The sequence below is a fragment of the Rattus norvegicus genome, chromosome 2 (genome assembly GCF_021556685.1).
Source record: "Rattus norvegicus strain SHRSP/BbbUtx chromosome 2, alternate assembly SHRSP_T2T, whole genome shotgun sequence".
Lineage (NCBI taxonomy): Eukaryota > Metazoa > Chordata > Mammalia > Rodentia > Muridae > Rattus > Rattus norvegicus.
The window spans coordinates 143,153,558-143,181,519 of NC_141535.1; the positions used below are offsets into that span (position 1 = coordinate 143,153,558).

Here is a 27,962-nt window from a genome sequence, read left to right on the forward strand (position 1 = left end):
GTCAGACGGAAGGGCTGTGGGAACTAAGTCATTAGCCACATCCAATGCCTGAGGACTTAGAGCTGGATTTAGCAACCCAGCAAGTCCTGGCAGCAATCCCGTGACTGGCTGGGGAGGAAGGCAAATTATCTTAAGTTACTAAAATGGAAAAGAGTGTGTGCTACCTGGACAGGGGATGTGTGTGGGCCAGAGATGTGAAGATGAGATAGACTCCAAAATGTTTCTTTTCCCTTTAAAATAAATCATGAAAATGACTGAGTAGAAGTTAGTGTTGTGATATTGAAAGAATGGGACTCAGAAACATGAGGAATGCTTCGGCCTAAGCAGAGATAGCAGAGAGGACTGCCCAGATAACAGGGGCTGCAGTCACATGACCTGAAAACTAAGGTCATGGAGGAGCCTCTCAGTGTGCCTCCTTAAATCAGTTTAGAAATAGGAGATGCCAATTTTGGCAAAAGCTAAAAGCCCTTCCTCTTTTCCACTAGAGACATTCAAATATATTAACATGAGTTTTCCTAACTCAAAAAAATATGCACACGGGACATTTCTTACTTTAGTAAAGAGATCTTTTGGGGTGAAATAAAAATGGATATAAAAATAGAATGATTTCTTTAAAGTTGATTTCAACTACGAAGTTTTAACTTTCAGCTGGCTAACTGCTACTTTGATGTAAGGCTAGGGAGACCTCTCAGTCCAGGAGAAATGACTCTTCACTAATTGGCTAAGAAGAAATTGCTCTCAGACCCAACTAAATTATACCTGGGAAGAATTATAGAAATCAATCGTTATTGGAAATATGTTACTAGAATCTGCTAGAGGTTTAAGAACCTAAAATAAAACACAATACATTAATTTTACAATACAACTAGGAAGAAACCTCCAATAAATAATTTGCTTGTATCTACATAACCAAATATTGTTCAGTCATAAAGTTGCAGGACTTACTGAAGCATGGTACAGTACAGAAGACCCCTGATAGCATTTAGAGAAAGAAGCCAACAAAGGCTGTGTACTCCACAACTTAAATAAAGTGTGCAGAGTTGGCAAATCCATGTAAAGTCATGGTGGCCCGAAGCCAGAGAGAATATCGATGAGTGACAACTAATGAGACCAGCTTTTTAGGGGATGATGGAATGTTCTTTAATCGAATGAGCGAGGTGGCCTTACAACTTCACACACATACTAAACCACACAGAACTGTGGACTTTGAAAAGGTACATTTTATGTTCTGCGATATATTTTACACAGTGTTTTTTTAAAGGATGGACACAAATTTAAATGAGAGACCGAGCCTGAAAAAAAAAAAAAAGCCAAACTTGTTCAGAGGGCCTAACAAAGACATGAAGTCGCAGTTACGTTTGGAAGATGAAGAGCGGAGGGAAGCAAAAGGCACAGAGAGGCATATTCAGTAGTTCCATTCTTGTGACCACAAACAAGTTGTAAGTTCTAGGGGTTGGGGACTTAGCTCAGTGGTAGAGCGCTTGCCTAGCAAGCGCAAGGCCCTGGGTTCAGTCCCCAGCTCTGAAAAAAAAAAGAAAAAAAATTTAAAACAAGTTGTAAGTTCTATTTTTAAATGGTGTGTGTGTGTGTGTGTGTGTGTGTGTGTGTGTGTGTGTGTGTGCGTGTAGTGTGCGTTCACGGTATGAGGGCCTGCAGAATCCAGACCAGGGTGGTTGTGAAATGTCAGGCACGTTGCTGGAAGCCGACTCAGGCCCCCGTCAGAGCAGTATGTGTTCTAACGTCACTGAGTCATTTCCAAACCCGTAAATGATGTCCTAAAACAGGTTTTAATGGGGCAGTGAGACAGCTCAGTGGGAGAAGGCCCTTCCAGTCAGCCTCATTTGAGTTCATACCAGGGACCCACAAGGTAAAAGGCAAGAGCCCGCTGCTCAATAATGTCCTCTGACCTCCAAATGTGCACTGTAGCAGTGCCCTCTGAAACGAATGAAAGTGCAATAAAATGTATAAAAGGTTTTAATTATATTGATCAGCCAATAAGAATTACTATTTTAGGGGCTAGAGCAATGGTCCAGCAGACTGCTCTTCCAGACAAACTGAGTTCTCTTCCCAACACCTATGTGGTGACTCCCAACTGTCTGTAAATTCAGGACCAGATCTGAGAGCCTCTTCTAGCCTACATGGGCACCAGGCACATAAATGGTGCACAGACATATGTGTAGGAAAACATTTATACACATAATGTTAGGAAATAATTAATTACAAATAATCATTTTCATATGTAGTGACTTTTTTTGACAAGGTGTCCCTCTGTAGGTAGCATGGAACTCACAGAGATTTGCCAGTGTTCTGGAGTGATGGGATTAAAGCTGTGTGCATTATGTCTGCCTTATGTGTATGAATGCCAATAGATGTCAGAAGAGGACTTTTATCTTCATACACCCATCCACCCATCCATCCATCCATCCATCCATCCATCTATCCATCCATCCATCCATCCATCCTACCTACATACATACATACACATGTATATATGTAAAGAGGGTATATATTAGAGAGTGCTGCAGGCTATGGTCCAGGTAGTTCAACAATGGCTGTCTACTAACAGAAGGGCCAAAAAAAAAAAAAATCCAGTACTTGTCCAGTTCATGAAGTTGGATGTCTCAGCTGATGCACCAGAATCCTGAAGAAGGCTCTAGTGCCAGTGAAGGACCAGTCTTGCCATTGATAGGGAGGGCAGGCAGGCAAAGAGAGAGCAAGCGTCCTTCTTCCATGTTCTTCACATGGGCTGCCATCAGAAGGGGTGGCCCGGATCTTCCAATCTCAAAAGATCTGGACTAAAGGAATTTCTTGTCACTTCAGAGTATCTGGATTAAAGGATTTATCTTGCTTCAAATGATTTAATTAAGAAGAAAGTCCTTCTCACGTGTACACAGTCCCTTGGGATTTTAGTTAACTACAGATGTGGTCATGTTGACAACCAAGAATAGCACCACACTAAATTCGATGCCAGCCTAGGTAACAGAGTGAGTGAGACCTGGTCTTACAAGACTAACAAACAAGCTGCATGCAGTAGTGTTCACTCCTTCAGTCCTAGCACTCAGGAGGCACAGGCAGGTAGATCTTTGAGTTCAAAGCCAGTCTGGTCTACATAATGAGTTCTAAGCTAGCCAGAACTATGTAGTGAGGCCCTGTCTCATTAAAAATAAAACAAAACACAACAACAACAAAAAATACCAAACAACAACAAAAGGGCTGGAGAGATAGCTCAGTTGTTAAGAGCACTGATACTCTCCCAGAGGTCCTGAGTTCAAATCCCAGCAACCACATGGTGGCTCACAACACTCTGTAATGAAATCTGATGTTCTCTTTGGTGTGTCTGAAGACAGCTACAACGTACTCACATACATAGAATAAATAAATGTTTAAAAACAAAAAAACAACAAAAACCCCCTAACGAACAGTTAGGTGCACACCATTAATTTCAACACTCAGAGGGCAGAAACAGGTCGTTCTCTGACTTTGAGAACAGCCGGGGCTACGGGCCAGCCAGGAATACATAGTGAGTCCCTGTCTCAACAAACACAGATCTAACAAACGAAGCATGGCAGAACAACACTTTTCGACCCTTCTTGAGCTCTTGTTTTGAAGCACTTTTTTTTTAAAGATTTATTTATTTATTTTATGCATGTGAGTACACTGTCACTGTCTTCAGACACACTAGAAGAGGGCATCGGACCCCATTACAGATGGTTGTGAGCCACCATGTGGTTGCTGGGAATTGAACTCAGGACCTCTGGAAGAGCAGTCAGTGCTCTTAACCACTAAGCCATCTCTCCAACCCCTTGAAGCACTTTTATTAGGTTACAGCACTTCATCTCACTTGACCTTTGAAGGATTTTTTTTTTTTCAAATTTGGAGTAAAACTATACGGTTTTCAGAACACAACCCCAAACCATATTCTAACCATCCATACTTGCCTCCATGAAATTCTGTTACTCTGGATTTTCTTTTCCTCATTCTCTGAATTGTAATCTCTGGGTTTAGTCTTTGAGTTAACTGAGAGGCCTTTTTATTCTGTGAACTAAGCACATTCCTTTACAACCACAGGCATGCACTCCTCACTGGATTTATGACAATCACCACATTGGCATGCAGGTGAAAAAGAACTCAGTTTGCTTTTCCCATCACACCTCTAGTTACCTCAGGGAACCCCACTTCACTGGGAAAAGCATAAGGACACTTTCTGCCATGCCCTGCACGACCGCATCTTCCTCAGCATTCTGCAGGGGTCTGTGTGCCTCCCGACACTCCAAGGCTCTGGCCACCGGAGTGCACTACAGCTCCACCCTGCCTTCTGGACTGCGGTGCAGTCGCTGGGGAGCACGGTCAACAGATGGGGGGAACATTCCTTTTACCCAGAACACCCATTTAGGGAGCTGTTCTGCAACCTTAGGAGCTGTAGGTGAAACAGCTCTGCAGGATGAAACGAGCTAAACACACTAAACCAGAAAATTATCCTTCATTCCACACACAGGGGCCACTCCAAGCATGCAATAAATGACTGTGTCTAAGAAGAAAGGTTTCAAATTGTTCTGTGCCCCTCCCCCCATGTAAATAAGTAAAGTGTACCTTTAAGAAAATGAAGAGTGGGGAGAAAGAACTAGAAGCTTCACGTGGCTGGTTCTGCTGTTTCTCTTTGCAGCTGGTAGCCGAGCAAACTACTCTGTGACACACAAAATGGAAGTCTCGTCTCCTTGACGCTGCATGGCTTGCGTCCCAGAACCCTGAGTAGGGATGGTGAGGGACTTAGGACCTTAAGAAGTGACAGATACATGAACACAGAAAACCTGAGATTGGTGGTCTGTGCTCTCAAAGGGAGACACCACAGGACCCCAGAAGAGCATCGAGCTTGCAGTATTAGAGTTGGACAGGGAGATGGAGGTGTCACAGTTAAACAGGAAGGGAAGGTAGGGTGTCATACACAGAACAAAGAGACAGTTTAGCTCCTCAGTAGGCGCTGTCTCTGTCCAGGACCAGTCTCTAGGCCACAAATAGCTAAGGGGAGAAAACTGTGGTGGACGTTTCCTGTATACATTATCCTGTATACATTACTTGTATACATTCACACAGACCACCGGAAGGCTTTACCACCCCTTTCAGAGTCATCCAGGAAGGCTCTGCCATTTCCGTGGAGCCGAGGCACTCCTGACATTGCCATGCCTCTGTCAACACGTCACCTCTAGATGTCACTTTCTCTACACTAAAATACAGTGATTTAAACTTGAGTTCAAACAAAGAGCATAGGCTGTCAGTTCAACAGCCATGTAATTAGCAATATTTATAATGATTTAAAAAAACACAGTTTTGGGGGCTGGAGAGATGGCTCAGTGATTAAGAGCGCTGGCTGCTGTTTCCAAGGTCCTGAGTTCAAATCCCAGCAAATTCAAGTCCCATCCCACCTCACAACCATCTGTAATGAGATCTGATGTCCTCTTCTGGTGTGTCTGAAGACAGCTATGATGGTGTACTCATATGATAAATAAATTCTTAAAACCCCACAATTTATATTAAAATTAGACAAAGAATTCATAGTATAAAGAGTTGTTTGGATTTACAATGGCAAAGATCTAACTGAAAGCAAAGTTTATTTTATTTTATTTTATTTTTTCAAGCAGGGTTCTCTGTGTAGCCCTGGCTGTCCTGGAACTTGTTCCATAGACCAAATTGGCTTCGAACTGAGAGATTCACATGTCTCTGCCTCCCTAGTGCTGGGAATTAAAGGTGGTCACCACTACGCCTGTTTGAAAATCAATTTTAGAGTATATTAATAATGTAGGCATTTGTAGTTTTTCCTTTGTACTATAAGTCTTTTTTAAGAAAATGAAATTGGTTTTCCTCTAAGATCCTATTATGGACTGCAGACTGTGGATGGATGGCATCAAGAAGACCCAAGATGAGTTCTTCGGCAAACATGTACAGCTGGTGATATACGACCTGTTGTGTTCCTGAGGGTGAAGCAGGAAGATGAGTGTGAAGCCACCTTAGGTGACACAATGAGATCCTGTCTCAGAAAAAAAACAAACAAATCAGTCAACAACGATAAAAAGCATTAAATGCACATCTTAGTGTATAAAGTGTATCACTGCTCTTCTTCATGGTATATTTTGCAAAGATGAAAAAAAAACAGGTTTATACAACTTGTCAAGTACTTACATATTATACATACCTTTATACATCCCCCACATATATATATATACATATATATACATATATATATATACATACACACACACATATATATACACACACACACACACACACATATATATATATATATATATATATATATATATATATATATATATATATATGCAATTTTTTTTTAAAGCACGGGGCTCTTAGAGACTGAGCCATCAACAGAAGAACATACACAGGCTGGACTTAGGTCTCACTGACATGTGTAGTATATGTACAGCTTTGTCTTCCTTCATGTGGGTCCCAAGCAACTGGGGCAGGGGCTGTCCCGAAAGCTGCTGCTTGTACGTGGGATACGTCCTCCTAGTGGGCTCCCTCGTCGGGTCTCAGTGAGAGCGGAAGCTCCTAGCCTTGCAGAGACTTGATGTGTCAGGGTAAGGGACACCTAGGAGATACCCCACCCACTCAGAGGAGGAAAGAGGAGAATGGGGAGGGGGATTGTGGAAGGGGGTGACCAGGAGGAGGGCAGTGAGCGGGATATAAAGTGAATATGTTAAAAAAATAATTTTAAAAAGTTTTAAAAGTTTCAAAACAGAGCATAGTGGGCTCTGTGTTTATATGTGGATTTATATATTTAATGTTAATGGTTTAATAAACTTTTAGGTAATTTTTTTGTCTTATTTTGACTTATCTAAACTTTTTTTTTTTCTGAGGCATTGTTTCTTTGTGTAGCCTGGAACTCTCTCTGCAAACAAGGGTGGCCTTGAACTCTGAGATCTGCCTTCCTCTGTTTCCCGACTGCTGGGATCAAAAGTGTACATGACTATCCCCTGGCTAAAATAAAAAAAAATCTTAAAAAAGGCCTGGTACTATGTTAAATATTATATATACATACTTTAATTTAATCCATACACAGGAAGATGGTTGTTGTTCTTAAATTTTACTTATCTTGTGTGTAAGTGCTCATGTAGATGTGGTGTACATGTATGGACATGTGTGTATATGTATGTATGCACGCATGCTGATGTCAAGTGTCTTTCCTTAGTTGCTCTCCACCTTTAGTTTTTGAGACAGGATGGTCTCTCAGGGCACTGAAGCCCACTGGTTCAGCAAGGCTGGCTGAACATCAGCTTCTGGGATCTACTTGTCTTTCCCTCCCCTAACCAAAGGCGAGGGAGACAGTCATGTGATGCAACACCCAGATTTCATGTAGGTCCTGGGGATGTGAACTTGGGTAGTCCTGCTTGCATGGAAGGTACATTATCGACTGAGCCTTCTGGCCTCCCTAATGTAATATAGCTATATAGTAACAATATTGAGAATGGTAACAACCCACATTTAAAAACACTTTGGAGAGCGAGCTCAGTGGTTAGGAGTACCATGCTGTCCCCTTCAAAAAACCCCAGTTTGAGTCTCAGCACCTGTCTTGGCTCACAACTGTAACTCTAGTCCCAGAGTATCTGATGCACTCTTCTGGTCTCTGTGAATACTGCCCACACACAGTACTCAGACAAACATGCAGGTAGAGCATCCATATACATAAAGATATATGAATTGCATAAAATGTTCAAAAAGTATTAAAGTAAAACCTTAAGACAGCAAAATTCTCAATATGCAAGCAGGAGGGTTTGAGTTAGGAGCTCCTGCACTCAGGTGAAAACTCATGTGGCAGCGTGGATCTGTAATACGGATCTGTTTGAGAAGCAGGTGGGCTGCTAGAGCTCAATGGCTAATGAGACCCTGTCAATAATAATAATAATAATAATGATAAAATAAGGCAACAAAGGAAGACATTCAATATCAACCACTAGCCACCACTTGTTATATGTGCAAGACCATGCTCAAGCATATATACTACTACATACACACAGAGAGAGAGAGAGAGAGAGAGAGAGAGAGAGAGAGAGAGAGAGAGAAAGAGAGAGAGAGATGTTTCATCCCAGTAATGCAAGGAAGTTTCAACATACATAAATCAGTCAATGTAATATAACATATTTCAAGGACAGAAATAACACGCTCATATCAACAGATGCAGAAAAAAAAAAAAACCTGGCAAAATTAACATCCCTTCGTGATAAAACCCCTGAAGAAATTAGGAATAGATGGAACATACAGCAACACAATAAAGGCTATGCATAAATCTAAAATACATTATACTAAATGGGGGATTAGAAGACATTTTTCTTAAAGTCAAGAATGAGACAAAGGTGCCCCCTCTTTCCAGCTTATTCAATATTTTGCCTAAAGTCCTTATGAGCACAATAAGAGAAATAAAGGGTATACAGATAGGACAAAAAGTCAAAATATTCCCTATCTGTAGATGTCATGACCTTATACTTAAAATTCTAAAAACCCTACCAGAAAACTCACAGACCCGATACACAATTTTAGTGAAGTAGCAGGGTACAAAATCAATATATATAAATTGGTTGTGTGTGTATGTGCACACAATGGACTTGCCGAAAAAAAATCAGAAAAAAAATTCCATTCACAAGAGCTTCAAAAAAGTAAATAGTAAGCGATCTAACCAAAAAGAAAAGAAAAATGTCTCCTATAGGTTCATGCTTTTGAACACTTGGCCCCTAGTTGGCAGTGTTTGGAGATGCTATGAACTTTGATGAAGGAAATATGTCACTGGGGCAAGTTTTGAGAATGTGTAGCTTTTCTTCACTTCCACTCATTCCTTCTGTTTCTAAGTGTGCTCTCCCAGCTCCCTGATCTGCTGCATGTTACCACACTTCCCAACCTCAATGGACACTAACCCTCTGGACCCATGAGCTACAATAAACCTTAAGTTGTCTTCAGTCATGGTCATGTGATACAAGAGAAAAGTCAAAATGCAGAGGGAAAGACCTCTACAACTAAAACTAAAGTTTTAATAAAAGTAAAGAAAAAAAAATCAAATAAAAAGTGAAGAAGATTCTAGAACATGGAAAAGCCTTCCATGGTCATGGATCAGTAGAACTGAGACAGTTGGAAATTGTCATTTCCCCAAAAGTTATCTATAGATTCGACACAAATCTGCCTCAAAATTCCAATGACATTCTTTAAAGAACTAGGAAAAGACAACCCTGAAATTCATAATGAAGCACAAAGGACCCAGAATAGCCAAAGTAGCCTTTGTTGAGACAGAGTCTCCTGTAGCCTTGGCTGAACTGCCCCTCACTATGTAGATTGGGCTGGCCTCGGGCCCCCTGAATGCTTGAATTAAAGGTGAACAGCACCACACCCAGCATCCAAAGCAATGTTAATCAGAAAGAGCAATACTGGAAATATCACAATAATAAATTATATTATTTACCCATAGTAACAAAACCAGAAAAACACTGACATGAAAACTGACATGGAGATCAATGGAATACAACAGAGGAGTCAGACAGAAACCCACATGGCTACATCACAAGTCGGCCAAAAACATACATTTTAAAAAAAAAGTGCTCCCTTCAGCATATGGTGATGGCAAAACTAAAGATCAAACTGCAAAATGAATTTAGACACATGTCTCTCATTCTGCACAAAAATAATTCACATGGACTAAAGACCTGAAGTGGACAGCCTTAGAGGAAACTATGGGTAATACTTCAAGACATAGCCCAGGATTTTCAAAACAGGATTCCATAGGAAGAGTCAAGAATTGACAGACAGGCTACATGACATTAAAAGGCTTCTGTACATCAAAGAAAAAAACATCAGTAATAGAAAGGCAGAATGAGAATAAAATCTTTGCCAAATATATTCAGACAGGGGACTAATAGGAGGTCTAAAGAACTACAGAAATTGAGCATGGAAGACCTGGGCTGGGCAGGGGAGGTGCTTTCCTTTGGTCCTAGCACTTGGGAAGCAGAGGCAGGTAAAGGTTCAAGGTCAGCCTGGTCTACAGAGTGAGCTCCAGGACAGTCAAAACCCTGTCTCGAAAATACAAAACAAAACAAACATTAAAGAAAGGGAAGGGATGTAGCTCAGTTGTCAGAGTGCTTGCCTGGCAGGCACAAAACATGTTAAAGCTGAATGTGGTGGCACTGTAATTTCAGCACTTGGAAGAAGAGGATCAGAAATCCAAAGCTATCACTGGGCTACAGAGCAAGTTCAAGGCTAGCCTGGGTTACATGAGACTGTCTCAATAACAACAGCAGCAGCAGCAGCAACAAACAAACCACGTTACCAAAGAAAACGAAATCATACAATCATTAAATAAGGTAATAAATTGAACAGATTGGAAGAAATTCAAATGTCAGAAAACAAAACAAAAACAAACAAAAAACACCTTAAATTAAAACTGCCTGGAGATTCTGTGTCACTACAATCAGAATGGCTACCATCAAGAAAACAAGCTAAATTTACAAGTTCAAGGTCAGCCTGATCTTCACTTTCAGTTCCAGGCTAGTCAAGGCTAGAGGGTGAGGATCCTGTCTAAATAAGAAAGAAAAGAAAGGCAGAAAAGGCAGAGAAGGTCAGAACAAAGCATTCTACACTGTGGGTGGAAATGTAAACCCTGTGGTCACTGCAGAAGCCAGTGCAAAACCAGGAAGAGAGCTACTCCACAACTGCTGTACTGCTTGGGTATTCCCAAAGGATCTAAGTCCAATGATACTGAGAAACTTTCATATCCAGTGGGGCCCGTCTAGACGTCTATTAACTGATAACATGGAGAAGGAAAATGCGGTACAGAAATACAATGAATTTGAGTTTTTTTCACATAGGTGTTTTGCTTGCATGTATGCTTGTGCACCACATGGAAGCCAGAAGAGGGTGTCAGATCCCTGGAACTAGAGTTTACATAGTTGTGATCTGCCATGTGGGTGCTGGGAACTGAACTCAGATCTTCTTCAAGAGGAACTAGTGCTTGTAGCTGCTGAACCATCTCTCCAAGCCCCTACACACTGGAATTTTATTCAGCTACACAGAAAACTGAAATTGTGACATCTGCAAGAAAATAGATACAACTGTAGATCATTATGTTAAACAGAAAAATGGAGGCGGGGGTCGGGGATTTAGCTCAGTGGTAGAGCGCTTGCATAGCGAGCACAAGGCCCTGGGTTCGGTCCCCAGCTCCGGAAAAAAAAAAAGAAAAATGGAGGCAAATATATTTTCATTATGCAGAATCTTGATATAAATTTGTATGTTTTTAATATATAGACCATAAGAAGGGAGCTTACAGAGGGGAGCAAAAAAAGACAATGGAATACATACAACATGAAAGCAGAGGGGTGACTCAGGGAAGGAGGTCATCAAGAAGGAAGTGGAGTGGGCATGGGGAGGGGGTCACTAAAGGAGGAAGATGAAGGAAACACAGTACAATGATGCATGTGTATGAAAACACCATCATGAAACCCCTTCATTTGTATGCTAATTTATTTTTAAAAAGTTATTAAGAATTGAAAATTACCAAATGCGTCATAAAACAATGTCTGAGAAAAACAAAGGGATATGCTTACTTGATGGTGTACAAGATCTAAGAGGTGTGTACAGGGAGGGGAAAGGGATTACTAACGATCCTTCTTTGTCCCCAAGAGAGCCCATCATCACAGATAAAATGCATACAGAGAACAGTCATGAGAACTGGATTTTTCTCTTCCTTTTTTAAGTAGCATATGCTTTTTTCTTGGGTGTGTGTGTGTGTGTGTGTGTGTGTGTGTGTGTGTCTGTGTAGACAGGGACTAGTTGGCCTAGAATCTGTTATGCAGACCGAGTGGCCTTGGAACTCAGAGATGTCCCAGGCACTAGAATTACAGTCATGCACCACCGTGTCAATTCTTTCATCTTTTGATTGGCCAAAGAGCAATGAGTCAAGAGGTGGAAGAAAGGTCGATTGGAGGGACACAGGCTAACAGTTCAATACTGGTGGGGCCAGTCCAGCTCATCTGCTGTCAGCTGTAGACAGTGAACCTCACAGAGCTATCACATAGACTGGCAGGCAGGCTACCTTTAAACCCAGTGACATGCATTGCTAAATCATGGTTTCCTTCGCTTGTGGGTTTGTTAAATGTGGCAGCTTCATTAACTTAGTTCTTGGTGTAATTAAAAATTATGTCTATGTATTTAAGATAACTACTGGGTTAAAAGTTTTTGTCAATATGCCTGATGACCTGAGTTCTATCCCAAAGAGCCATAGGATAGGAAGAGAAAACTAACTCACTAACTTTAGCCTTTGGATCTAAACACACACAAACAAAATAAATATTAAAAAACAAAACCTACTTTGGGGCTGGAGAGATGGTTTGGTGATTATGAGCACTGACTGCTCTTGTAGAAGACCTGGGTTTGAGCCTCAGCACACAACGGAAGCAAAGCGCTTTCTAAGTCTAGCTCTAAGTAATCCAATACCTCATCTAGCCTCTGTGTGCACTGAACACATGTGGTACACAGACATACATGTACGCAAAAACACTCATACACACTAAATAAGCAAATATAAAAAAGAATTGATTAGTCTACTCTTACATCATTGTTTATAAATCTAAACAATGGTGTGCCTTTTAGTTACTTTAGTCCCTGATAAAATGTACATTAGGATCACACAAATTTGTATATCACTTACATCAATTAGCCCCCATGACTCAAACGTAAGCAATATGGTAAATGCTACTTATCATCTTTACATACAAACAAGAATACACACACTACCTGTAACAATATAGAAAAACTTGTAAAAGTCCTATTTGCCTTTTTCTATGGCTGTAATTGTATAGTGCTTTTAGAAGCAAAGATACTGAACTGTCTAGAAAGAGTTCTAAGTAGTAACAGTGAATTTTATTTTTAAATTTTGATCGAGGACAAAGGAAATAAAGCAGATAAGAAAATATCCAAGTCCAAAGAGTCCCATATACACAGAACACACGAACAGTACTGATTCATTTTAGTTGGTCCATCCTATTTACACACTTCAAATACTAAATGTTCTCAATCTGTCAAGAGGCTGACTGCATTTAGCACCAAAAGGGAACTGTGGTTCAGCTTCTGATCGAGCAGGAAAAGAAGCTCCATGGAGTGCAGATGTACCACTGCCACTCCTGAACTGCCAGCCGGAAGGAAGGGGACCTCGGGCTACTTGATGCTTCGGACCACTCTCCTGCAGTGGTTTGTTTTCATTTCCTCTAAGGCTTGCTCCAGCTGCTGAACCAGGTGAAGCAGGGTAGCCGGGTCTGTCTGCAGACAGTGAGTGCTGTGGTCGCCGCTCTGGTCCAGGTGCAGCTTTATAGTCACTGCTGGCTTCATTTGTTGCCGGAGACTTCTGCTTGCAAGCTGGGAGACATGGAGAGCACAGGGACTGATAACTATGCTGTGTGGATAACACTTAAAATGCCCTATACTGTGTTAGAAAACCAAATTTCAGATGAATCACAGGTGCCAAACTGAAAAGCAAGCTTTAAAACAGTTTCAAAGAAAAACAAGATTGCAAATGAAACCTCTTGGTCACGGTCACGGTTGCATGTATGTTGCATAAGTGACTGTGTGAAACTTACTGAGTACACTGACCTGCACGCTTTTCTTTGTGTCTAAAGAGAATTTTCTTTTAAACTAAGCACTGCCAAAAAACAAAGCAAAAACAAACAAGTCTGTTTTTTAAACCATCCTCTTTTCTAAAATGATTTCTTAAAAATTTTGCAAATTAGGGTCTTTGGGATGGTTCAATGGGTTAAAGCGCTTGCTGGTATGCTTGACTACCTGAGTTCAATCCCTTAGGGCAAGCTCCTGAAAGTTGTCCTCTGACTTCTACTCAAGTGCCACTCACGCACATACATTACGTAAATACACGTAATGACCCAGAAATGAGCATTAAAATTCCTACTTTTGTTTTCACACCAGAGCTTGGTTAAGTTGGTAAACAGCAGAGCATATAAATAATTCTTATAGTTTACATCAGATTAAAAACAGAAAAAGCCGTACCTGTACATCTAGCCGCCACTCAAGGCTGTGGTAGCTGGGAAGGCGCGGTGCTAACTCGTTCAGAATAGTTCTGATCTCCTTTCTATTGTCCAGGTAGAGCTGAAGCAATAGTTTGTTCAGTTCTTCAGAGAATCCCAGAACAAAAACAGAGTCTTGGAAATCCAGTTCAGAAATCTAAAGATAAACGGGGTTCAACAGAACACTGGAGTGTATCTTTGTTTAGTAAAGGCTAAACCATTTCTACACACAACAGTACATTATATCCTCTAATTCTGTCTAGAACATTCCTTCTACTTAAAGAAAATCATTGCCCACCATTTCAAAATCCAAGTTACTAATATACAAAATAACCTTATTAAAATGCGAAAGAAAGTAAAATGTTTAATTTTATTTACTTTTTTCCCATTAAGCCAGATACTGACTGCTGATACATTTTAAAAACTGCAATATTTCATTCTCCCCTCTCTTGAGATTTATGGGTGATGGCATATGATACAGCAATATTGACAATTATAATTTAAACTAGCAAAGAGATATTAATCTTAGATAATGCCAGGAACACTGTTTTGGTATACCGCACAAATTTGATTGAGTTAGTGATATTGTAATAGGTGCCTGTTTGAAAGGATCTGGGTAATACAATACAGTTCTCAGAAACCTTACCATGAGCTTTGAGCTCTCCGTGAGGAGATATGTTAATCCTTCCACACCATGCTGGATAGTGTCGCTACTCACATTGAGTTTTCCTAAGGAGGAGAAGAGGGAAGAAATGAACAGATCATCCATCTGTTTACAAATAAACATGTTCAATTACCCTCTTTTCAAACAGTACAATGAAAATGAGTTAAGTGGAGACTACTGTTCCTTTTCAACCCACTCCACTAACAGAGGCCTTTAATATTTCCTTCCTAGCAATCATAACAAAACACAAACCTGTGAACAGACACACAAAGCTCCCTCAAGCCGGGCAGAAGAATTCAACAGGGATGTTCTTAATCTCGCCCCCAGCTTTAGCAAAGGCAGTTTCTGGGCAGCAAATGTTAACTAAACGCTTGAATGACACTTCCACTTCTTCAGTATGCAGTATTTTATTAAGCACCATGGTATTTCTGAAAGGCAGATGGCATTGTATCTATTTTAAATATTAAGATATTTGTTTCATACTAGCTTTAAAATCACGCAGCTACTTGCAAAGTTTGCGCCATGACTGACTGCTCTGCGTGCTTTTAAAAGACTGCAAGAGGAGTAAGAGCCTAGGACTTGCAAAGGCTCCTGCGGAGAAAGAGAATAGATAGCACTTTCCAGCTCAACAGACAGAGCCTGTCCTCTCCCTTTCTTACTGGCGGCGCCTTCATAGATCTTCGGGTTTGATCCCCGTCTGAGGAACTCCACGGCGATCCTCCCAAACTCGGCGACCACTGCAACGGAAGTCAGCAGGCCGTGAGTGACGGGCTGTCCCCCGGACTGTCCCTGCCGCAAGCACCCCTCACTCCCTTACCCGCGCTGTCCCTTACCCGCACTGTCCACTTGCGGCAGGAAGGCCAGGTGCTCCTTGTGCTCCTCGGACAAATCCAGCAGCATCTTAGCAAGTCTCCTGACTTCGCCACTCGGCGCCGGCCCCGCCCTCACCACTTCCGACCTCTGTGCAGGCAAAAAGAGGCTCCCGCGTGACGGTACTGCCCATACTTTGGGTTCCGGTTTCTGGCAGTCCTATGAGCAGGATGTCGCAGTATTAACTCTATAGCAGTGAAGGGAAGAGGTGAACGCTGGTAAGAAGAGTTTAAGGTACAAGTCTTCCATTCATTTATCATCCCGCAAAACTGTAATATGTGGTGCTGCAGAGATGGCTCAGTGGTTAAGAGCTCTTGTTGCTCTTGCAGAGGAATCAGGTTCAGTTCCAGGACTTACATGGTATCTTTCAACCATCACTAACTGTAGTTGTAGGAGACACAACACCTTCTTGTGAGCTCCATGGACACCAGACATATATGTGATGTATATGTGTGTGTGTGTGTGCGTGTGTGTGTGTGTGTGTGTGTGTGTGTGTTGTGTATATACGTGCATATCACACACACACACACACACACACACACACACACAGTGACTATTTTGTACACACCACAATACCTTGAGAGAAACTACACGATGATCACAGGTGTTTGCATTGGTTTCTGAAGGTACAGCCCCAACTAGGGTGACTTTGAACAGTTTGTGTAGGACTTTGTGTTATTGCAAGCCTTTATGATCCCTAAATAAGCCTGTGAACACTTCCACTTAGGCAAGAAAGGAAGCGCTTTCCTAGGCTACCCAGCCAAAGGACTGCTATGCTTGGCACAAATGGGAAGATGCTGACCAACCATACCTTCATTTACTGTGAGGTTTGCTTCGAATGGTACAAACATTTCTTCAGATTTAGAAGCTGGCTGCTCAGTTGGTGAACAGGTAGGGATAGACCCACACACACACACAAACCCCATCACCACCCTATATACAGTATCTCTTGCAGCTACAACTTTGGACCCAATAAAAGGCTTCTCTCTAGTGGCCTTTTCTTGCCCACTTCTAGAAGCAGATACAGTGCTGTAGCAGCAATGATAAAAGCAGCCAAGTGGCAACAGACACAACAGCCGAGCATCCTGAACATCAAGCCATAGAAGTGACTGCACGAGCTGAGAGGTAAGAATGGTAAAATAGGGGCTGGGGATTTAGCTCAGTGGTAGAGCACTTACCTAGGAAGCGCAAGGCCCTGGGTTCGGTCCCCAGCTCCGGAAAAAAAAGAACCAAAAAAAAAAAAAAAAAAAAAAAAAAGAATGGTAAAATAACCAGTTTCTTAGGAACTGAAGAGCGGTAGAAGATTCTAAAAATATCAGACTGGCTGGGTAAGATGGCTCAGTGGGTAAAAGTTGCTTGTTGCATGCAAAGCCTGAAGACCTGAGTTCAACCCCTGAGACCCGTATGGTAGAAGAGAAAGCTGGCTCCTGTGATTTCTTCTCTGACTTGTCAAAGCACATTGTGGCACATGTGTTCACATAGAAACACACTCCCACTCTGTCTCCCTCTTTCTCATTCTCTGCCTCCTCCTAATGTAATAAAAATAATTTTAGAAATAATCTAGCCGCAGATGTAGCAGAGGATGGCATTGTCTGACATCCACAGGAGGAGAAGCCCTTGGTCCTGTGAAGGCTTGTTTCCCCAGTGTAGGGGAATGCCAGGGTGTTATGGTGGGAGTGGGTGGGTGGGAGGGGGAGCATCCTCATAGAAGCAGGGGGAGGTGGGTTGGGAGAGGAATGACTCAGGAAAGGGGATAGCATTTGAAATGTAAATACATAAACTATCCAATAAAAAAAAATAAATTTACAAAAAAGGCTCAAAGAGTAGCTGCAGGCTTTGGTTGCTGGAAGAGTTCTTGAGTTCTAGGCAGCCAGTGTTTTCAAATACCCTGGCCCCAGGAGCTGCAAAATTGGCTATCACCAAGGGGTGAGGAATTGGACACCTGCTTATTTAGAATCTTCAGTGCTGACTACTGCCCAATACTAAGGAATCTTGATTCTTTTTTCCCTTATAAAAGAGCTGCAATCCTTGTAGCACCAAGGGTCTTGGTATTGCAGACCTATACGAGAGCCATGAATTTTGTAGAGGTAAGGATTCCACCACGTAATGTTAGATTTCTGAAGAGGCACAACGTTACATTTCTGAGGCAGTTTAAACAAACAGCTTAAGGAGGCAGAAAACAGACCAGTCTGACCTCAACAAATGAAGCTTCTTATTTCAAACAGTGAGGGCGGCAGGCACAGGAGGAAGGTGGTGCTTTCAAATAGAGGAAGGGGATGTGTGGGGCTTACATAGGCAGTTTGGGAATCTGCTCAGGCCACATGCAAACCTGCAGCTTCTTCCTCCTGGAGTTGTTTATCCAAGTTTATCTTTAGAAACTGCCCTGCCAGGCCATCAGAATGCAAGGGCACAGTGGGCAAATGAGTTGGCCACCGCAGTGAAGGGGTGCAGAACTGGAAAGTTTTGTTTTGTTTGTTTTTGTGGTTTCCTGAGATGGAGGTTTGTCTGCATAGTTCTTGCTGTTCTGGAACTTGCTCTGTAGAAAGGCTGGCCTTGAACTCAGAGATCTGCCTGCCTCTGCCTCCTGAGTGCTGGAATTAAAGGCATGCCCCACCATGACTGGCAAGAGGTTGGAGTTTAAACATGGTGGCAGGGGATTTCAGCAAGCTTTAGGGGAGAAAAGCTCCTTAGTCAGAGGCTGACAGTGTTTGTTAAAGGTCTAGTCCAACACCTAAGGCCGGCCCAGGGATCGTAACACTGGCAGGGTTAAGAATCTTACCAGAAACCAGAACAAGAGGTGTAACAGTAGAAGCTACCACCCACTACCGGGCCCATCTGCTGCTGCCTTCTGCTGTCAAGGGTTATAAAAACCGTCAGAGGCTGGCACTGGAAGAACTTCTGCTTTCCAACCTGTGATTTCTGAATAGGGCAGAAGGCCTCTGGCCAGCTGCTTGGAAACTCTTGAACCTGTTTGTTAGGCTTTGAAGCAAGCGTTAGGGAAGCATGTCAGATGAAAGCTCTTTTATGTTGTGGTGGAAGTGTGTAATTGTGAAGACACCCAAAAAACTCTTAGCCAGTTTCTCATGATGCTAATTTTGTATTCACCTTATTATCAAATAATTCCATTCCTAGGTATTTACCCCCAAAACTAAAACAAGATATCCAGAAAACACTTTGATAACACTGTCCATAAATGCTTTATTCATAATATCTCAGAAATGTGACAGTATAAATTTCTATGCATGTCCATAGATAATATGACACATCTACAAACAGAATCCTAACTACTAAGGAAGTAATAAAAAAAAATGTCTAGTACTAGGTGGAGCGTAGCAGCTCATGCCTCTTAGCATGTAGCCGCTCCTAGCATTCGGGACGCTAAGGCAGGAGGATTGCCACAGGTTTTTCAATAATTTGGACTACAAAATTAGTTCCAGGCCATCCAGGACTACATATTAAATCATGCCTCATAAAAATAAACAAAACCCTAAAAAAAGTGCCATTCATAAATGCAACAATGTAAATTAATCATACACCATTAGATCTCAAGTGAACATAGTGTTCCAAGTGCTTTGTAAACCTTCTGTCTAGAAACTAATGTCCAAAGGGCATTGTCCTTCAAGACTGAGATTTATTCAACAGCTTAACCAAACCCCTAGGGGTAACTCAGCTGTACTACAGGTTGACTGGGGTGTTCTTTACATGGTCACACCCTAGTTAGACCCACTACCTGTTACATGTAACATCCACGTGGTTCATTGTATGTAAGCTTTACTTCAGTTTGAAAAAAAAATAGCAAGAGATGCTCTAGCAGAAGTTAAAATGTCTGAACCTAGGGGCTTTTGGTAACACTCTCAGGGACTTTGCCATATAGAATTTTATGTAAAAGTTATCTTATTATATCTTTATTTATATGACTTTTAAACTCCAGAGAATTAAAACAAAATCAGGAAAAACAAAGGTAAAAAATACATTAAAACTTCTAAACTCCCATTCTTTTTTTTAAGATTTATGTAAATGAGTACACTGTAGCTGTCTTTAGACACACCAGATCCCATTACGTATGGTTGTGAGCCACTGTGAGCTTGCTGGGATTTGAACTCAGTACCTTTAGAAGAGCAGACAGTGTTCTTAACTGCTAAGCCAGCCCCCCAAATTCCATTCTTATATCCTCCTTAGTTTCCTAACCCCACAGGCAACTTCTGGTGAGAGCTTTTGTTTGTTTTTTTCATGAGTTCTTTCTGAGACTTGATTCCCCCTGATGGGCGATGCATTGGTAAATTTTGGCATCAGAACAGTACTGTCTTTTCAGAGTTTAGGTGCCATTTGGATGTCTGTATTCCTGTTGGTTAACCTTGGATGTCCCCTTGACTGTATCTGGAATTGACTAAGAGATACGTCTCCAAAGCTTACCTGTGAGGGTTTAACTAGACAAAAGTTAGCCGCTGAGGATTATGGGAGGGGCTTTCTGGAGTGGGTTATTTAAAAGTGAGTAGGTTCACCTTAAATGGCATTTTCTATTGGCAGCTCTCCTAGTCACTGTCCTGTTGCTGTGGAGAGACACCAGGAGCAAGGCAACTCATATGAACGAAAGCATGTGCTTGGGGGCTGCTGGCTTACAGTTTCTGAAGTTTAATCCGTTATCATCCTGATGAGGGGCATGACAGCTGTGGTAGCTGAGAGCTATGATATGAATCATAGGCAGGGAGAGACTGAGAAACTTCGAAGCCCACTCCCAGTGACACACTTCCTCAAAAAGCAAAACAACAACAAACCATAAGCATTGAAACATATGAACCCCATTCTTTTTCAAACCACCATAGCAGCCATGTGTAAAGGAGGTCCCAGAGGGCTCTTTGCTTCTTGCCTGCTTGCCTGTGTGCCTCAATTTCCCCTGTTGTTGTTGTTGCTGCTGCTGCTGCATCCTTTCCTGATAGAAAAACCCATCTTCTTCTGGCTGCTAATGTGGAGGGAGGACCAAGAATCCTTCACACCTTTGGCAGCAGGTTGGAACTGTGGGATCATCCAGCCTCCTGGGTTGAGCAGGTACCCGGTTCTTCATTCTGAAGGCACGTGTTGTTGGACCATCCAAACTACATCATGTAAGCCGATCCAATAAACCCTTTTAATACATCCTCATTCCATGGGTTCTGCTGCTCTGGGGAGTGTTGAACAATACAGTGTTCAGGAGAGTTCGATGTTAAACATTCAACAGAAGTTGACCATGCTCCTCCTCAGGTTGAAGCTGTGTAGCATTAGAACTATTATTAGATGTGTTGCCATTAGAACTGGAGCTTCCGTTTGACCGTATCTCTATTCAAACCAGGGCTGCTATGACGTTTCAAAGCACACTTTCTGGGTAGTTTTCAGACTTTGCTGGACCTCCTTTGACAGTCAGGTTAGAAATGCTTCTCTTGGCTAGGACTCTTGCTATTTCTAACTGCTGAAGCCATCGCTTCTCTTTAAAGGCACTACAAAAACAAAACAAAACAACAAAAACCAATACCAACAAGAGTACAAAGACGAGGGGTTAGGGATTTAGCTCAGTGGTAGAGTGCTTGCCTAGCAAGCACAAGGCCCTGGGTTCGGTCCCCAGCTCCGAAAAAAAAAGAAAAGAAGAAAAAAAAAAGAGTACCAAGACGTGATTCACAAGGAGGCTCAATCTCTCCCAGAAAGTGGCTGAATGGAAATCTTGAAGGTAATTTCATTACTGTTTAATTCTCTTAACACACAGGTTGGAGGGGAAATGGAAACAACAGTCTTTCTAAAGCTAATTCCTTACGATGATGGAGGATGGATAGTCCTTCAAGTTAGTGCTGGAGGTTCAGAGCCTGCCTAGAAACTGAAAGCCACACAAAGTCATGTAGAATTTTCTGGGTTGAAATATTTTCTACCTGTCCTCCCTAGGCAACTGTACGTAGTACATCCTCGCTCACCACTTTCTCTTTCTGAAATTTAAAACAAGCTCGTTTTTTACAGTCTTTAACTGAAATGTTGTGGAAATAATTCTTCACTACACTCACTCTGGGTCTATATTAAGAAAGACTTGTAAATTTTAATACAACGGCTCCTACTTTGTGTGGTTAAAATGAGAATCACTAAAGAAGGATCGTATGGACTGTAGAGATGGCTCGATGGTTAAAAGCACTGGCTACTCTTGCAGGGGGCCCTGGCTCAGTTCCCAGCCCCACATGGCAGCCCACAGCCATTTCCGATTCTAGAGAATCAGATGCCCTCTTCTGACCCCTACAGAAACTGCAGGTATATTGTACACAGCTATCTATGTAGAAAAAACACCTATACACATAAAATAAAAATAAAAAATTTTTATTTTTTAAAAAAGGATTTTACACCTTATTATATGTTGGTGTCATCCAACATCCTATCCTATCTTTGGAGGTCCCTTCAGAGAGTGCAACTCTGGTTGCTCCGACCAGGCCAGAGCCCTGCAGATCTCCTGGGATAGTGTCCGTCCGGTACACAGACCAGCAGTGCCCTTATCCCGGCCCCCTTTACTCCTCACTTCAGGGCCTAGGCTTATGACTCTCACATCCTGACAGTTCCTTTAAGTTTTATACCCCCAGTTAGCAAGTAGGAATGTTTCTCCCCTATGTATGTACAATTTACCACATTGTTTGAAGCCTCCATAAATGTGTTCCCTTCACAATACCTTTGTGCTAACATGGTTCTCTGCTCTCCTCCCCACCTACAAAGCCAGAACCAAACCCTGTTCTCTTCTCCTCTCCTTACTCACATCCTCATTCAGCCTCTTCCTCGGAAGCACTGACAGCTGCCCGCTTCCCTAACTGCTGCCGTTCTCTGTCTCTGCTGTCTCTTTGTCACACAACCGCTTGCTTCCTCTACTGTGGTTTTGCTTTTCACAGATATCTGCCCCCCCCCACCCCAATTTGTTTTCAAAAGCAAATACTTTGACTATTCCACTCACCTTACTAAAATCCCACCTCCGTGTGGTCTCCCTGATTAACTCCCTATGCTATGGGGGGCAAGAATAAGAACTAATTCTTCACAGAGAGGTTGCTGCTTAATGTAGATATAGTCTACCTTGCCAAAGCCATCTTCTGTCAATCTCTCCCTGGGTCCTCAAGCAGTGTAGTCAACTTTATCATCTACCATTCTACCACCTTGCCTAGATTCTTTCCTTAATCATTCCTTTGTCTCGGGAAGAATGGGCCTTTTTGTGTTTAAAATTAGATTAAATTTTATTTTATGTTTGTGAATGTTTTCCTACATATTTATACATACATACATACATATGTATATATGCATAGTGCATGCACTCGCGTGCGCGAGCTCACACACACACACACACACACACACACACACACACACACACACACTACATATATGGCTTCTGCCTACAGAGGTCAGAACAGAGCATTGGATTATGGGAACTGGAGTTAGGTGCCAGGAAATAAACCCTTGGGTCTTCTGCAAGAATGGTCAGTTCTCTCAACCATTGAGCCATGGATCCAGCCCTTTCTTTAGGTTTTAAAATGTTGTGTCTAACTTCTTACTTTATCTCAGTGGGTATGTCTCTCTGAATCCTTTAAAGTGTGTTAACCCATCTGTGCTACCCATAAGATTAACTTGTAAACCTGGAAACAGTCCCTCATACGTAGTTATCTTTTCTTCATATGCCACCTGACTCACTCCGAGGCCCTCTCTCCTTCATTCTGAAGCATATCTCCTCTTCTTCCCGTTCAGAACCCATCCTTGGTTCTACCTTGGTATCAAATCCCTGGCTCTTCTTACATTCTCGCACATGCTATGGGTCGTGTATACCAAGAAACACAAAACACTGGAAACAGGAGAACTACCAACAAACAGAATGGAGAGCTCTGGTCGCTTCTCAAGCACAGAGACTGCTCAGGTGAGCATTTGGGCTGATGTCTGTTTTCCAAGTGCTCTAACACAGCCTTCAGAACCGGCCTCCTGTATTTGAATAGTCACTGACCTGGACTTTGAATCACGTGAAGCTCGTTGGAATCCGATGATAAGCAACAAGGAAGGCTGTTTTGTTCAACACTACAGACATCTCCTTAGACCTATGGTTAACCCTACACTGTCTTCTACTCCAAGACTCTGTGACCTTTGGTCTCAGTCACTCCCATCCCTGCAAAAGCCATACAAAGTCACCGAGCCAGCTTATATTAGCCTGTGTCTGAGCTAAGTGCGGCAATGTGATCCTTGATTAACCTGTAGGAGCTTCACTTTTTTTTTTTTTTTCGGAGCTGGGGACCGAACCCAGGGCCTCCTGCTTGCTAGGCAAGCGCTCTACCACTGAGCTAAATCCCCAACCCAGAGCTTCACTTTCATTACGCTAAATAGAGAGTTCACTAGCGACCCTTGCTCCACCCAGTGCTTCTACATGGTGTATTGGGTGAGTTTTCTGGAGTCCTGGGTTGGGAGACTGGCCTTCTAGTGTCTACTCCGTGTACGGACCTAACCCAGCATGGACAATGAGGCTCTTGCTTAGTTTCTACATGTAAATAGCAGCTCAGTGTTAGTGCACACTGCTGTTAAGATGTGTATGTGTGGTGTGTGTGTGTGTGTGTGTGTGTGTGTGTGTGTGTGTGTTTATAAAATAATTATAGTGGTTATTTGGAGATAATTACTTAGAATCCACTGTCTGGGTTGACTGCCTGCATGATTCAAATGGACCCCCTGACTTCTGGAACTGCCATGACACATGTGAACTAGACCAACAAGAGGACACAGGGGCATGAGACTATAGGTCTCTCCCTTACTTTCTGAGCCCCGGAAGCCCAGAAACACTAAACAGATTCTGAGGGAGGTGCAATGGAAAGTGGGCAGGGACAAATGTGTTGAAGCGAAAGAGAAAATTATTGAGAAATGAGAACCAGAACATGAATTTGCCTGAAGTAACTGCTGAGGAAAAACAACCAGGAGGGATGCCCCTCATAGGGCTCTCCTTTTTTCACCAACCCTTTTTATTGAACATTTTTTTTCTAGAATTTTTCTTCTTAACACTGAATTGGTTATTTGACAGTTTCAGCCTTACATAGCGGCAAAAACCCCAGCATAACAGAGAAAACTGATCAGAAGTAGTTAGAAAAGCCAACCACAAACATACCCTATTATCTATTCATTCCTAGATACAGAGCAAGGGGAAGAAGTGCTGATATCATCAAAGGACTGACACAGAAGTAATCCTGTATTGGTGGCCAGGACCTGGCCCCCCAGTTCCAGCAGACTCCAGCAGCTCAGGTGCAGGTCACAGCAGTCAGAAGAACAGAGACCCTCCTGCTGCATCAGAGGCCAAGCAAGCAGCCAGAAGGCAAGATTCCAGTGTGGTCAGAGGTCAAACAGGCTTCTAGAAATCCAGGGCACAAAGGTGAGAAAACCAAAGACGAAACAGAGATGTAGGGAAACAACACCCATCCAACAAAGGCAACTCAATAGTCAGCACCTAGACCTACAATCATCCTAAATCCGGATACCTAAACTCCAGTGTAAGGACAACAGGTCAACAACAGCCAGGGCAACATGGCACCACCAGAACTAGGTCAGCAAGACCTGAATATTCCAATGCAGCTGGAACACAAAAAAAGACCTTAAAACCAACTTTACGATGATGATAAAGTTCCTCAAACAGGAAATGCAAAAAAATCCCTCAAAGAAATTAATGAAAAAAATTGTAGGAAATCAATTCATCCTTCAAAGAATGCCAAGCCTCCCCGTTCCAAATTAAACAAGCAGGCAAAGGAAACTGTTCAAGACCAGAAAATGGAGATAGAAGCAATAAAGAAAACACAAACTGATGAAATTTTGAAAATGGGAAATCGAGGTAAGATAACAGGAATTACTCATTAACAGAGTACAAGAATTGGAAGGGAGAATCTCAGGAGTTGAGTTGAAGATATGATAGAAGAAATAGATTCATCAGTCAAAGAAAATGTTAAATCTAAAAAACACCTAACACAAAACATCCAGGAACTCTGTGATACTATGAAAAGACCAAACGTCAGAATAATAGGAATGGAAGAAGGATTCCAGCTCAGGAACCCAAAAAAATATTTAAACAAATTCGTAGAAGAAAACTGTCCTCACCTAAAGGAGGTGTCTTAGTTAGGGTCTTATTGCTGTGAACAGACCAATGTAAATTTTATAAAGGACATTTAATTGGGGCTGGCTTACAGATTCAGAGGTTCAGTCCATTATCATCAAGGTGGGAGCATGGCAACATAGCAGCATCCAGGCAAGCATGGTACAGGAGGAGGTGAGTTCTACATCTTCACCGGAAGGAAGCCAGGAGCAGGCTGAGTGTTCCTAGGCAGCTAGGAGGAGGGTCTTCAAGCCCACCCCTACAGTGATACACTTCCTCCAACAAAGCCACACCTTCTAATAATGCCACTCCCTGGGCCAAGCATATGCAAACCATCACAGGAGGACATGCCTATAAAGGTACAAGAAGCTTACAGAATGCCAAATAGATTGGATCCGAAAAGAAAATCCCCATGCCACATAATAATCAAAACACCAAACATAGAGAACAACAACAACAAGAAAAGACTATTAAAAGCTGCAAAGGAAAAAGGCCAAGTAACATATAAAGACAGACCTATCAGACCTACACCTGACTTCCCAGTGAAGTCTTTAAAAGCCAGAAGGGCCTGGGCAGATGTCTTGCAGACTCTAAGACAACACAGATGCCAGCTCAGACTACTATACCCAACAAAACTCTCAATCACCATAGATGGAGGAAGCAAAATATTTCATGACAAAGTCAAATTTAAACAATATCTATCCACAAATCCAGTCCTACAAAAAATACTATAAAGAAAAATCAACCTAAGAAGCTTAACTACACCCTCGAAAACAAAATAATCCCACAGCAGCAAAACCCAAAGAAGGGAAACACACACACACACCACCACCACCACCACCACCACCACCAACAACAACAACAACAACAACAACCACAACAACTCATTGGTCATTAATATCTCTCATATCAGTGAACTCAGTTTCCCAATGCTAAATGCTAACAGAATGGATAGGAAAAAAAAAAAAAACAGGACCCAACCTTCTGCTGCATACAAGAAACACACCCCAACACCAAAGATAGTCATTACTTCAGAATAAAGTGTTGGAAAACACTTTTCCGAGAAAATAGACTTAAGCAACAAGCTGGTGTAGTCATTCTACTCTCTAACAGAATAGGCCAAACCAAAATTAATCAAAAGAGATGGAGAAGGACATTTTATTGTCATGGAAATGGAAAAATCCACCAAGACAGTGTGTCAATTCTTAACATCTATGTCCCAAATGAAAGGGCACCCATGTTTGAACCTCACACAATAATAGAGACTACAACATCCCACTCTCACCAATGGACAGGCAATCCAGACAAAAACAAAACAGAGAAATAATGGAGCTAACAGACGTTATGAACCAAATGGACCTAACAGATAACCACAGAACATTTCACCCAAACACAAAAGAATACCTTCTTCACTCAGCACCTTATGGGAGAGATTCAAAGCAAGTCTCAACAGACACAGGAAAATTGAGATAATACCTTGTATCTGATCTGACCACCATGGATTAAAGCTGGACTTCCACAACAGAAACATCAGAGAGCCTACACACTCATGGAAACTGAACAGCTCTCTAGGGTCAAAGAAACACAATAAAAGCAGTGTTAAGAGGAAAATTCACAGCATCAAGTGCCTTCATAAAGAAATTGGTGAGATCTCGTACTAGCAAGTTAACAGCACACCTGAAAGCTCTAGAACAAATAGAAGTAAACACACCCAAGAGTAGAAGATAGCAGGAAATAATCAAACTGAGGGCTGAGGAACTTTCAGAGATCGGGGAGCCTACAGGGGTCGGACCTAGGTCCTGGGAATATGTGTTATTGTTAAGTAGCTTGGTGTTCTTGTGGGAATCCTAACGGTGAGAGCAAGGTCTGTTTCTGACTCTTTGCCTACTTGTATGACCCTTTTCCTCCTACTGGTTTGCCTAACCCAGCCTTAACGTGACGGTGTGAGCCTGGTATTGCTGTAGCTTGTTATGCTGTGTTTGGTTGATATACCTGGGAGACCTGCTCTTCTCTGAGGGGAGGAAGTGGGGAGCGGGGCTGTGGACCTGGAGGAAAGAGGAGGTGATCAGGGATGGGGGATGGGAGATAGGGGAAAGGCTAGGGAGAGCAAAGCTGTAGTGGGGATATAATATATGATGAAAAAATTATTATAAAAATAATCATGTATTTTAATTCAAAACAGCCTCTAAGTTAAAGACAACCAAGATTTCTCCCAATAAAAATGGATATGGGATATTACATAGAATTGGAATACATAGAAATAAGAAAAACCAATATACAC

The 27,962-nt window shown here is 42.0% G+C and overlaps 2 protein-coding genes and 1 long non-coding RNA gene across 6 annotated transcripts in view; 1 reads left to right on the forward strand and 2 right to left on the reverse strand.

Moving 5' to 3' along the window:
* Positions 1-11,492: 11,492 nt before the first annotated feature.
* Commd2 (COMM domain containing 2) lies at positions 11,493-15,683 on the reverse strand. Its single transcript, NM_001109503.1, is given in 5 exon segments — positions 11,493-13,398; positions 14,044-14,217; positions 14,707-14,789; positions 15,384-15,461; positions 15,558-15,683. Coding segments are annotated over 5 exon segments (600 nt in total). The 5' UTR covers positions 15,625-15,683; the 3' UTR covers positions 11,493-13,200.
* A 49-nt stretch (positions 15,684-15,732) lies between these two features.
* On the forward strand, positions 15,733-27,919 carry LOC108350015 (uncharacterized). Its single transcript, XR_015674732.1, has 2 exons — positions 15,733-15,828; positions 24,732-27,919. It is a non-coding gene; the product is annotated as an uncharacterized LOC108350015 (long non-coding RNA).
* Positions 18,768-27,962, reverse strand: part of Ankub1 (ankyrin repeat and ubiquitin domain containing 1) — a 38,633-nt gene continuing 29,438 nt past the window's right edge. For 3 of the 4 annotated variants that reach the window (NR_197349.1, NM_001433280.1, NM_001433281.1), the window contains 1 exon segment: positions 18,768-21,065. Coding sequence is in view for 2 of the 4 variants with exons in the window: in NM_001433280.1 (NP_001420209.1) it covers positions 20,936-21,065 (130 nt within the window). In the remaining 2 variants the exon portion in view is untranslated. 4 annotated transcript variants of the gene reach the window in all.